The sequence below is a fragment of the Castor canadensis genome, chromosome 1 (genome assembly GCF_047511655.1).
Source record: "Castor canadensis chromosome 1, mCasCan1.hap1v2, whole genome shotgun sequence".
Classification (NCBI taxonomy): Eukaryota; Metazoa; Chordata; class Mammalia; order Rodentia; family Castoridae; genus Castor; species Castor canadensis.
Genome location: NC_133386.1, coordinates 38,914,694 through 38,928,949, shown reverse-complemented (window position 1 = coordinate 38,928,949; position 14,256 = coordinate 38,914,694). Strand labels below are relative to the sequence as shown.

At 36.4% G+C, this 14,256-nt stretch overlaps 1 protein-coding gene across 4 annotated transcripts in view; it reads left to right on the top strand.

Annotated features, from left to right (window-relative positions):
* Nkain2 (sodium/potassium transporting ATPase interacting 2) overlaps nucleotides 1–14,256 on the top strand; it is a 976,459-nt gene that overhangs the window by 783,859 nt on the left and 178,344 nt on the right. For all 4 annotated transcript variants that reach the window (XM_074075281.1, XM_074075279.1, XM_074075280.1 and 1 more), the window contains exon 4: nucleotides 4,356–4,556. In XM_074075281.1, coding sequence (XP_073931382.1) covers nucleotides 4,356–4,556 — 201 coding nt within the window. The remainder of the gene's footprint in view (nucleotides 1–4,355; nucleotides 4,557–14,256) is intronic.

Below are 14,256 nucleotides of genomic sequence, written 5' to 3'. Positions count from 1 at the left end.
TTTAACACTTTAGCATGCAATGTTTATGATGGGGAGGTTATCCATATGTGAGGGTGGGAGTGTATGGGAATTCTGTGTACTTTCTACTGGATTTTGCTATGAACCTGAAAGTGCTCTTTAAAAAGTCTGTTTTTCAAATGGGAAGAAATTATTAACTCTGGGAGGAAAAAAGTTATATAAGAAAGAAATTGTTCTCATAATTCACAGCTCAGTTCAGCCATAAAAATATTTATATAGTCATAAATTTTAAAATATTGATACAACCAAATTTTAGAGAAAAGTATGTAGAATGGCAAAGAATACAAAGAGAAGTATGTAAGAATTATAATTCACACCTTCCATAGAGAAAATCAATAGATAATATGGAAATGATAAATGCATAATGCCAATATGAACATAATTTTAATAAAATAAAAGTAAATGCATTAGGAAACACTTTTAAACAAATGAAAATGATTGCTTTTCAATAGGATACTTACTGATGGAAAAGACTACAGACAAATAATGCTATTTTGGTTATTAGTTTTAAACTATGTTATTAATAGACAATGGATAGTAGGTAATCTAGAAAGCAAAGAAGTAGTAAAATATAGCATTTATCATCCAAACAATAAGGCCCAAATAAATCTTAGAAATTAGAGTTTAATGTTATAGGTTAAAATGTGCCTGTCCCAAATTTATGTATTGGAACCTTGATTCCTAGTACCTCAAAATGTGACTTTGTTTGGAAATAGGGTCATTTCAGATGTAATTAGGTAAGGTGAAGTCATTAGAGTAGGCCCTAGATCAATACAACTGATTTCCTTATAAAAATAGGAAATCTGAACACAGACTAGCACCCAAGAAGACTATCATGAGAAATGAAGGCAGAGATCAGGGTAATTGTGGGAGTCAAAGAATGGTAAAGTTACCAACATGCCATCAGAAGAAACCAACCCTACTCCAAGCTGATCTCAGGTTTTTAGCCTGCAGAATTCCCACTTATTCTACTTGTTACAGCAGTCTAAGAGAAATAATAGGGCCATATATTAGAGAGAAGAACTAAAGACAGCTCAGTTGTCTATGAAATCTCATCAATATCTTTAAAATTTGGGGGGGACTCCTCAAGGATAACATTCATATATTGTATTTTATAGTATTTATTAGACTGATTATTTCTTTTTTTTGTATTGAAAAAGAAAAGTACTGGGGTTTGCACTAAGGTTCCTGTGCTACTAGGCAAGTGCCCTACCACTTAAGCCATGCCCCCAAGCCTTTTTGCTTTTAGTTTGCTTGACAGATAGGTCTCACATATTTGTCTGCGCTGGCTCTGAAACATGAGCCTTTTACCTCTGCCTCCAGAGGAGCTGAGATTACAGGTACATGCCACCGTGTCCACCAGTATGTTACAATTATTTTTTTATACATATATGTATATATATACATTTGTGTTTCACTTGTGCCTCCCTTATTACCAACAAATAAGTGCTGGATTGAATGTCCCAAATGAAGCATTCATGAGTTGACTTTTGAGATCACTAGCTGTTCTCTTCATTTATGGACTCTTAATTTTTGTTCTTGTTTTAATGATATATGTGTAGTTTATCATAGCAAATGTCCTCTTCAGCAGTAGTTAAAATATAAGTAATTTAGTAAATAAGCAAACATTGTTGATCACCACAGCTCTAACAGGCAGTAAACTCAACTTATATCAATGTTTTTAAGGATTTGTCTCTGCAGGTATAGTGACCAACTGTCCTGGTGTGCTGAGACTAAGAGGTTTTCAAGGAAGATAGACTTTCATAACAAAACACATGACAGGGCTAAGGTGTGGTTCAAGTGGTAGGGCAAGCACAAATCCCCAAGTTCAAACCCCAGTACACACACACACACACATGCACACGCACACACACACACACACAATTCATGATAGTTCCACTTATAATGGGATACTCAAAAAACATATTCTCATTGTTAGTATTTGGGCTGTTTGTTTCTGTTTGAACTAACAAATTCATGCGTAATTGTTGACTGGCTTGTCTCATTTTATATAAGAAATAAATCTTGCAGATGAGGAGCAAGAATACAAATAACTAAGTTTTCAGTCCCATAAAATCCTTCTTACCCTTCTTCAGAACAGAACCTCATTTCTGTTTGTGATTTCCTGTTGGAGAAAGAGGCTTACCAATACCTTGAACTATATCCATTAGAAATCACCAGTTATTAGAGAACCAGACTGTGTTATTTCCAGACTGTCCAAATCCAGCTGTCCTTACAACTTAATGTCTTTCTAGCTGCACTTTTGAACCATTTTCTTTTTCTTGATAGGATCCAGTGATCTATCCAGTTCACTCTACTAACTAAACATTAAATGATAAAGTTTGTGAGAAAAAATAGAAAACATTATTTCTTTCTCATAATTGTCCCCTGCAAATTTACCTATAGACCTGATTCTTCAGCTTCCACTGGATAAAATACATGTCAGGCCTCCTATTTTTGTGGTTACCTTCAAACAATAGTCATCTGATTTTACTATTATTCCCCCAAATAAGAAATACAGAAATGGATATGTCTGTCCATCATTGTAATAAAAATCCAAAGTTCACTCAAAATTAAACTTCTCCCTTCCCAAAGGAAAGAGTTATATGCTCAGTGTTTGACTTCTGTCTTTAGTAACCATCTCCTCCCTACATCACAATTATTATCTCAAGTTTCAAACTCTTCCATGCCTGGTATATGAAAAGGGAGAAGAGACAAGGGGCAGAAAAGCTATATAGGGACTAGGACACATTGGAAGGTAATGAAACTGGCCTTTGCTCATGGAAATTTTCTGATTTTTCAGACTTGCATTGAATATCTCACCTTCAAGTACATGGTCTTTTTGGAAAGCCCTGAGGAACAGCCCATGTTGGCTCTCTCTTATGATAGCCCACATCTACTTCAAGAATCCTTAGCTTAGACCTATCATGTTTAGCAATGTAGTTTCCTTCCAAACAACTCCTGTTTTTCCGTTTGACCACTTAGCAGGTAGCTCTAGCTACAGGCTTTATTTTGAGATTCATTCAGCCTGAGATAGACACTAGTTACTGGTTCCCCAGGTTCCCAGTGATTGTTGAAGCATTTTTCAATAATCTCAAGAAGATAAACCAGCCTCTACCTTCCCACCAATCACCACCATGAAGATAGATGGTGACACTGAGAGCAGCTTCCTCCACTGGAATCCTCCTAATCTCCAACTCAACCCTTCATATTTTCAATATTAGTGAGTAGCTAAAGGTCACAAAACATGATTTAAGACATTTTTTACTCAGTCTAGCACCTCACTTTGGAGTGAGAGGAATTGGCTGCTAGTATCACATGACTTCCACTCTCCTGAGACTGAAATAGTTCCAGTTCATGCCCTAGTGTTGTTTCTTAAAATTTGTCTTTCCTTATGATTTGCTGAGTAATAGAACATGTTCCATGCAGACCTTTAAATATTCTCTTTCTGGAAGACAACATTTATCCATGTGTTATTGATAGCTTCTTATTGGTGTGAGTTGTTATAAGATCTCTGAGTGCAGAAACTACTTCTTACTCCACTCCACAACTATAAGTTTTATATCAATTACCATGGTGAAATCCTTCTAAAGAGTTGTTGACTTAGTATCTCACTTGTAAGAATTTGCTGATATTACCTAAGAAACATTATGACCAAATTCACAAAGGTGACAAAATTGAAGAGACATTGATTTGCTAAAATACAGTCTACCCTCTATACCCACAGGCTCTGCCTCCTTATTCAATAGACTGCCATTTCCTATAAGGGACTTGAGTGTCTCTGAATTTTGGTATCTGCAGAGTTTGGAAGTCCCAAAACCCATTCCCTGTGGTTACAGAGGAGCAATTTTAACAGGAAAAGGAAAACCAAGTAATATTGTGTTGTTTCACACAAATGGCTAATAAATCCTAGCATTGGCCTCAACATTAACTTAAATATTCCCAAATCACAATGCAACTTTGAGACCTATATGTGTGAAAAGTAAATATCCTGAGGAAGGATAAAAGTACAACAAATGTATAACAGCAAGAATTCATGATGATACAGTTTAAATCATTCCCCTTATAATATTTACATGTCCTAAAAAGTAAAGACTAATCTAAGCCATTGATAATTTCTAATAAAATAATTTATATTATTATGGATAGGAATGCTTTAAATATTAGAATCCATAGACATGTAATTACTTTGGATGCTTCTTTGCTGCCTATAAAATATAGTATTGGAAGGGAGGGAAAAAACCCCACATTTTCATATAGGAATCTCCAAGCAAGTCAGTTCCAGTAAAGTAATGCTTATAAAGCAATTCTCATCCTTATAAATTGTCTTCTTGCAGGAAACAGATCTTATCCTGACTTTTAATATTTCAATGCACCGATCTTGGTGGATGGAGAATGGCCCAGGATGTATAGTGACATCAGTGACACCTGCCCCAGATTGGGCCCCAGAAGACCATCGCTACATCACGGTCTCAGAGTGTTTTCTGGAGTACCAGTACATAGAAGTGGCTCATAGTTCCCTCCAGATTGTTCTCGCAGTAAGTATTAACAGCTAAGCACTCCTTCTAGTGCTTCTGGAATTGTTTTATTTCTGGGAAAACTCAGTACACACAAATGAAATCTGTGGGTAAAGTGTGGTCCTTTTACTTTTTCCTAATTAATTTCACTTGTCATAGGAATTTGTCAAGTTAAACCAAGTCATCACCTAGACCAAGTGTGCAGAATTCTTCAGCAATCAGTAAATAGTCTGTGACATCATTAGCACTTTACATAGGAAAGCCAACCAGTTGAGATTTGATTATTTAGCTTTTGATAGACTTTTCCAAAGATTGCAGAGGGAAGATTAGAGGGTTTCCATAAATAACATTCTACATTCTTAAATATATAAAGTTTTGATAATTATTTTTTCCATTAGTGTTTCTGTTGACAAAGTTGCCAGCATATGGATTTCTCTCAGCCATTTGCCCTATCCCCCTCTTCTTTCTTCCTAGATTTCCCCTAGGCTCCTCCCATCACTTATCTCTCCCCTTTTTCAGAACAATTCAGCTTTCCTATAAATTCTACTTCTAGACATTCACACTTCTTTATTTTGCAGTGTTATACCAATAAAGAACACTTCTGTCCTTCTATTAAGAGGAAGCAGAGTTGTAAAGAACAAATTTGTATAAATAAGTTCATGTTATATAAAATAAATTATTTTACATTGCATCATTATGACAAAGATATAAATAAAAACATTCCTTCATCTAGAAGAACTTTTACAAATGGTAACTGCAGAGTACTCTGAGATTTATAAAATTAAGGAGACTTGTTATACATGAATCTATTTATATACTATAAATCCTAGGTTCATATATATTTTTCTTTCTTAGATTTCATGTAGCTCTGCAAATGATGTGCAGTCTTCAAAGTGTTAGCAACAAATTATGCAATTGAAATTTTATTGATTCATAATTAAATATCAAGAAATAAACAATTGGTGAAGCTCTGAGTTCAAGTACCAGGACCTCCAAAAAAAAGAAAAAGAAATAAACAATTAGTTCTGGATAGAATGGCACCAATTAATTTACATAAAATTCTTCTAGAATTAAGAAAAGTAACTGTGTATCATAACATATGCATCATAAGAGATATGTTAAGATAGGCTCGGTATGCTGTGCATTTCCTAAATCCTATAACTAAATATCATACAAATTTGTTCTGAGCTGTATGGGAGGTACATGCCTATAATCCCAGCACTCAGGAGGCTGAAGCAGGAAGATGGGGAGTTCTAGACCAGCCTGGGGTACACATAGAGACCCTGTCTTTAAAACAAAACAAGAAAAAAAAATCAACAACAACAAAAGAAATGGTTTGTTCTGTGTGCCAGCCAGAGACTCTATTAATCACTATCACTAAGAAACAAGGCTAGTTGTACAACCACCTACCTAGTCATCATGGGTTACCATGCCCGAGATCAAAGATAGATGTAAAGGATCTGTACTGGCACAGAGATTGTCCTGTTTGGGAGGAGAAACTCATTCAATATTCATTTTCTAGTATTATAGTCACACAGTCCTACCAATCACAAAATGGTCAAAATGGAAAGAGAACAATAAATATTTGAATATTAACATAAATAAATTTCAGAAAATTTGATTTATGTTCTTAGCTACAGAGTTACCAATGTTTTGACTCAAACTGAGTCAGTTTTTCTTCTCAGAGCTCAGAACAGGTCCTGTCTGGGAGTTGGTACCAGTGGGAGCAGGGAGGATGTGGGAAAAGGTTGTAGGAGGGTGAATATGGTACATGTACATGTGCATGTAAATGAAAAAATGAGACCTGCTGAAACTATTCCAGGGATGGGGGGAGGAGGGATAAAGAGGATGATGAAGGGGGTGAATTCAACTGATATAGTTAATATATTGGAAGAACATCTGTAAATGCCATTATGAACCCCCAGCACAACAACAAAAATAAAAATGAAAAAAGACCAAATTTTTAAAAAATAGATGAGAAGGAAAGCTGATTCAGCAGAGAAGGGAGGCTTATTCTCCATCAAAGAATAGAAGAAGGGAGGAGACAGGCTCACAAATCAACATGTCAGTCCTTGGAGGTTGGACAGGCTGTAGATGTAGGATAAAAGAAATGATATAAAGGAAAGGAATATTCAGGTCTTTTCCTGGAATAAGGAGAAATTTTCTTAAAATTCAGGTACTGCATCTTTTATCTTACTTATTCATTACCATGGCAATTATCAACTGTCCTGGCACTGGAGAGTGTATCATTTAGCATGCAGATAGGGTCATAAACAAGTTAGAGGTGTACTGGTGGTCATTCTGGCAAACTGACTGGTTTTGGCTAGCCCAAACTTGTAGAGAGACTTCTGGCTTTAGAATCCTTTTCCTCAAAGATAAAGATTAGGTCAGGGTAGAAATTCAGCTAAGTCACCTAGGCAGTGCACTGAGTGACAAAAGTACTGAGTGATCTCCCTTTAACATTTCCAATCCAAGACCTCTCTTCAAATGAACAAGATCTTCTGTGATAGTCTTAATCTCTAAAACTGTTCAATTTGCTTATCTTGAAGTAAAGATAAGTTAGATTTGATGACATGGAAGTAACTTTTTCATTCTTTAAATCTGTTTATGATAGTATTAATTCTAATGTGCAAAAAGGGAAATATTTCTGAGATTAGGAGACACATAAAATATCTTAATACAGATATTTTAAGAGGGGTTTTAAACAACATATGCCCATTTAGGACCCCTCCTTTTTTTCACTGTTCCCATATTTTGGCAAATGTCTGCATGTTTCAAAGATAATGTAAAGATACATTTTATGCTTATGAATAGTTACATATAACTATTTTAGAGAGATATTTGACTTTGGGTATGTAACGATATTTACAGATTTTTAAACCCCACATAAAACTTTGGCACACAGGGCATTTCTAAAGAAATACATTCAGACATTAGGCTGGCATAGTACACAATAAAAAATATTTACATAAGTAAAAACAATCTGTAAAAGCAAAGTGGTGGAGATTCCAAGATGGCAGCTAGAGGGAGGAAACAGAAAGCATGCCTCCTGAAGTAAAATCTTGGAGAGACACTGGAGATGCACCTTACAGGAAAAACCACTGAGAAAAGGCAAAATTGTGACTCCTCCACAACTCCAGCCTGCGCATAGCATCTCCACTTCATGTTAAACAGAGAAACCAGGAGGGCTCCCGTGCCACTGCCAGACACCAGCACCCAGACAGCTTGGGAAGACACAGACCACAAGGTGAGCTAAGTGGCATGCAGTACTCCCACAGACAACCCTGAGCCAGATCAACCCCCACCCAAGGAAAAAAGAAAAAAAAACTGAATAAGCAGTAACAACAAAAAAGACATAAAGCAAAGAGGGAGGGTCATCCTGAGCACCAAAGAGGCAGGGAGGGGAAATCCCTCACAACAAGCTGGCCAGAGAAGGCAGGAGCAGCAGCACATGCCCAGCAACCAGGAGCAGGAAAGCTTGTAACAGTGGGGGTGGGAGGAAAACACCACAGGAGTGGGGGAAGACCCACTTCCCATGTCAACTGTAAATAAACAGCAGGCCTGAGAAAGCTGGTGCAGTGCCACCTCCCCCAGTGTGCTTAGAAAGGGGAAAGCTTGTAGCAGTGGCTCACGCACAGGAGAACTCATAAGTAAGCAAAGACCGAGAGGCTAGGTGATTGTTAAGCTCACCCCTGAGACTTGCATAAATAAAACCTCCAGCAACAGCAGGCTGACAGCAGCGGGCAGATGAGCTGCAGCCTCAGATAGACATTCACAGAACTGTCTCCAGACTTTTTTTTTTTCTCCCTTCCTATGATGAGACAATAACTGAACTAGACCTGCATGCTGAAAAATTTACTGAAACTGTATTGCATTTGAACTTGGGACACTTCAAGTGTTGTTTTTTTTGTTTTGTGTGTTTTTTTCTACTTGTTTATTTATTTTTCCATTTTTCTTTAACTTCTTTGCTTTCCATCTCCTCTCACCCTTCCATTCTAAATATCACCATTGTTATTATTACAAGCTAGAAAATACTTAATTGAACAAAGTACAGGGATAATAACAACACCAAGGGCAATGATGGGAAGATAGAAAAAACAGGGAAACCAGTTTCCCCACAGCAAAACATTATTACAGGAACCAGAGGGAAATGAAGAAAACAGTTACTCAGATCCAGATTCCAACAAAATGAAGATAAACAATGCCAAAGAATCCAATGAAGCCCACAAGAATAAAGTGAAAGAAGAAATACTACAGGTAATCAAGGAGAATTTTATAGCGACGATACTGGATATGTTCACCAAAATGTACAGGAGACACCCAAGAAATTCCAAGACAACAAAAGTAGAGAATTTGAAAAAGCACAAGAAGAACTAAAAGAAACCATAGAAGCACTGTATAAATACCAAAGTGAAACAAAGAACATGATCAATAAAGAGATAAATGAACTCAGGACAAAAATAGACAACATTAAAGAGGAAACAACTCAGGATATGGAAAATCTCAGAAAAAGGAATGAAACAGAATTGCAAAACAAAATGAAGGCCAATCCAGCAGAAAAGACCAAACAGAAGACAGAATCTCAGAACTTGAAGATGAAATGGTAATTAAATGAAAAGCCAAAGAACTATTAGTTAAACAACTCAAGAACTGTGAAAAGGAAATACAAGAACTCACTGACTCCATCAAAAGACCATACCTGAGAATCATGGGCATTGAAGAAGAAGAGGGAATGCGTAATATATTCAACAAAATAATAACAGAAAATTTCTCAAATCTAGAGAAATCTATTCCCATACAGATGCAAGAAGCCTCCAGAACACCAAACAGACCAGACCAAAACAGATCTACCCTACGGCATATTATAATTAAAACAACAAATACAGAGACCCAAGAAAGAATACTGAAGGCTGTAAGAGAGAAAAAACAAATAACATACAAAAGTAAACCCATAAAAATCACAGCAGACTTCTCAACAGAAACATTAAAAACAAGAAGAGCTTGGGGTGAGATCTTCCAGGCACTGAATGAAAATAACTTCAAACCCAGGATACTCTACCCAGCCAAATTATCATTCAAAATAGGTGGAGCAATAAGTCTTCCATGATAAGCAGAAACTTAAACAATATGTGACCACAAAGCCACCACTACAAAAGATTCTTCGAGAGATTCTGCACACAGAAAGTGAAACCCAACATAATCATGAAAGGGCAAATAGCACCAAACTACAGGAAAAGGAAGAGCAAGAAAGTACAGAGTAACCTTGATTTAGGTACACACAATCAAACCTTCAAACAACTAAGACAACTAAATGACAGGAATCACCACGTACCTATCAGTACTAACACTTAATGTTAATGGACTTAATTCACCCATCAAAAGGCACCGTTTGACAAAATGGATTAAAAGGAAGATCCAACAATTTGTTGCTTACGGGAGACCCATCTCACTGACAGAAATAAGCATAGGCTTAGGATGAAAAGTTGGAAGAAGATTTACCAAGCCAATGGCCCCCGAAAACAAGCAGGAGTAGCAATACTTATCTCTGACAATGTAGACTTCAAACCTACATTGATCAAATGAGATAAAGAAGGACATTCCATATTAATAAAAGGGGAAAGAGACCAAAAGGAAATAACAATTATCAACCTATATGCACCCAATGTCAATGCACCCAATTTCATCAAACATACCCTGAAGGACCTTAAAGCATATGTTAACTCCAACACAGTGGTCGTGGGAGACTTTAACATCCCATTATCATCAATAGATAGGTCATCCAAACAAAAAATCAATAAAGAAATCCTAGATCTAAAATATACAATAGATCAAATGGACCTAGAGATGTCTACAGAACATTTCATCCAACTTCTACACAATATACATTCTTCTCAGCAGCCCATGGAACCTTCTCCAAAATAGATTATATCCTAGGGCATAAAGCAAGCCTCAGCAAATATAAGAAAATAGAAACTTCTTTCTACAATGCATTCTATCAGATCTCAGTGCAATGAAACTAGAACTCAACAACAAAAGTAAAGACAAAAAACATGCAAACAGCTGGAAACTGAATAACTCATTGCTTAATGAACAATGGGTCATTGATGAAATAAAAGAGGAAATTAAAAAGTTTCTGGAAGTCAATAAAAATGAAAACTCAGCCTACCAGAACCTATGGAATACAGCAAAGGCAGTCCTGAGAGGAAAGTTTATAGCCATGAGTGCATATATGAAAAAGACTAAAAGAACCCAAATCAATGACCTAATGATACATCTCAAACTCTTAGAAAAACAAAAACAATCAAATCCCAAAACAAATAAAAGGAAAGAAATAATAAAAAATAAGAGCTGAAATCAATGAAATAGAAGTCAAAAAACCATACAAAGAATTAATGAAACAAAAAGTTGGTTCTTTGAAAAAATAAACAAGATCGACAGACCCCTGGCAAACCTGACTAAAATGAGGAGAGAAAAAACCCAAATTAGTAGAATCAGGAATGCAAAAGGGGATATAACAACAAACACCATCAAAGTCCAGGAAATCATCAGAGACTACTTCAAGAACTTCAATTTACTTTCAAATAAATTCAAAAATCTTAGAGAAATGGACAAATTTCTACATACATATGATCATCCAAAACTGAAACAAGAGTACATTAATCACCTGAATAGATCTACAACACAAGATGAAATTGAAGCAGCAATCAAGAGTCTCCCCAAAAAGAAAAGTCCAGGACCTGATGGATTCTCTGCTGAATTCTATCAGACCTTTAAAGAAGAACTGATACCAACCCTCCTTAAACTGTTCCACGAAATAGAAAGGGAAGGAAAACTGCCAAACACATTTTATGGAGCCAGTATTACACTTATCCCAAAACCAGGCAAAGACACCTCCAAAAAGGAGAACTATAGGTCAATCTCCTTAATGAACATTGATGCAAAAATCCTCAATAAAATAATGGCAAACAGAATTCAACAACACATCAAAAAGATCATTTACCAAGACCAAGTAGGCTTCATTCCAGGAATGTAAGTGTGGTTCAACATATGAAAATCAATAAATGTAATAAACCACATTAACAGAAGCAAAGACAAAAATCACTTGATCATCTCAATCGATGTAGAAAAAGCCTTTGATAAGATCCAACATCATTTCATGATAAAAGCTCTAAGAAAACTAGGAATAGAAGGAAAGTACCTCAACATTATAAAAGCTATATATGACAAACCTACAGCCAGCATTATACTTAACGGAGTGAAACAATTCCCTCTAAAATTAGGAACCAGACAAGGATGCCCACTATCTCCACTCCTATTCGACATAGTACTGGAATTCACAGCCAGAGCAACTAGGCAAGAAGAAGAATAAAAGGAATACAAATAGGTAAAGAAACTGTCAAAATATCCCTATTTGCAGATGACATGATCCTATACTTTAAAGACCCAAAAAACTCTACTCAAAAGCTCCTAGATACCATCAATAGCTATAGCAAGGTAGCAGCATATAAAATCAACATAGAAAAATCATTAGCATTTCTATACACTAATAATGAACAAACTGAGAAAGAATATATGAAAACAATTCCATTTACAATAGCCTCAAAAAAAATCAAAATACCTAGGTGTAAACCTAACAAAGGTGTGAACGACCTCTACAAGGAAAACTATAAACTTCTGAAAAGAGATTGGGAAGACTATAGAAAGTGGAGAGATCTCCCATGCTCATGGATTGGTAGAATCAACATAGTAAAAATATCTGTACTACCAAAAAAAATTTACATGTTTAATGCAATTCCCATCAAAATTCCAATGACATTCATTAAAGAGATTGAAAAATCTACCGTTAAATTTATATGGAAACACAAGAGGCCTCGAATAGCCAAGGCAATACTCAGTCAAAAGAATAATGCTGGAGGTATCAAGATACCCGACTTCAAACTATATTACAAAGCAATAACAATAAAAACAGCATGGTACTGGCACAAAAACAGACATGAAGACCAGTGGAACAGAATAGAGGACCCAGATATGAAGCCACACAACTATAACCAATATATCTTTGACAAAGGCGCTAAAAATATACAATGGAGGAAAGACAGCCTCTTCAACAAAAACTGCTGGGAAAACTGGTTAGCAGTCTGCAAAAAACTGAAACTAGATCCATGAATATCACCCTATACCAATATTAACTCAAAATAGATCAAGGATCTTAATATCAGACCCCAAACTCTATAGTTGGTACAGGAAAGAGTAGAAAATACTCTGGAGTTAATAGGTATAGGTAAGAACTTTCTCAACAAAACCCCAGCAGCACAGCACTAAGAGACAGCATAGATAAATGGGACTTCATAAAACTAAAAAGCCTCTGCTCAACAAAAGAAATGGTCTCTAAACTGAAGAGATCACCCACAGAGTGGGAGAAAATATTTGCCAGCTACACATCAGACAAAGGACTGATAACCAGAATATATAGGGAACTTAAAAAACTAAAGTCTCCCAAAATTAATGAACCAATAAAGAAATGGGCAAGTGAACTAAACAGAACTTTCTCAAAAGAAGAAATTCAAATGGCCAAAAAACACATAAAAAAATGCTCACCATCTCTAGCAATAAAGGAAATGCAAATTAAAACCACACTAAGATTCCACCTCACCCCTGTTAGAATAGCCGTCATTAGCAACACCACTAACAACAGGTGTTGGTAAGGATGTGGGGGAAAAAGGAACCCTCTTACACTGCTGGTGGGAATGTAAACTAGTACAACCACTCTGGAAAAAAATTTGGAGACTACTTAAAAAGCTAAACATTGATCTACCATTTGATCCAGCAATACCACTCTTGGGGATATACCCAAAAGATCGTGACACAGGTTACTCTAGAGGCACTTGCACACCTTTGTTTATTACAGCACTATTCACAATAGCCAAGTTATGGAAACAGCCAAGATGCCCTACTACTGACGAATGGATTAAGAAAATGTGGTATTTATACACAATGGAATTTTATGCAGCCATGAAGAAGAACGAAATGTTATCATTCGCTGGTAAATGGATGGAATTGGAGAACATCATTCTGAGTGAGGTTAGCCTGGCCCAAAAGACTAAAAATTGTATGTTCTCTCTCATATGCGGACATTAGATCAAGGGCAAAACAACAAGGGGATTGGACTTTGAGCACATGATAAAGCGAGAGCACACAAGGGAGGTATAAGGATAGGTAAGACTAAAAAACTAGATAGCATTTGTTGCCCTCAATGCAGAGAAACTAAAGCAGACACTTTAAAGCAACTGAGGCCAATAGGAAAAGGGGACCAGGAACTAGAGAAAAGGTTAGATCAAAAAGAATTAACCTAGAAGGTAGCACACACGCACAGGAAATCAATGCGAGTCAATTCCCTGTATAGCTCTCCTTATCTCAACTAGCAAAAACCCTTGGTCCTTCCTATTATTGCTTATACTCTCTCTTCAAGAAAATTAGAGATAAGGGCAAAATAGTTTCTGCTGGGTAGCGAGGGCATAGGGGGGCTAGGGAGAGGACGGGGGGGGGTGGTAAAGGAGGGGGTGGGGGTAGGGGGAGAAATGACCCAAACATTGTATGCAAATGTGAATAAAATTAAAAACAAAAAGAAAAGTGGCTAGAGTGCAAAGATGGATGGAGTGTCCCTACAAGCAGATGTGACCAATAATTCAAATTATTGCCTCTCATTTCTGTCTATATTGCC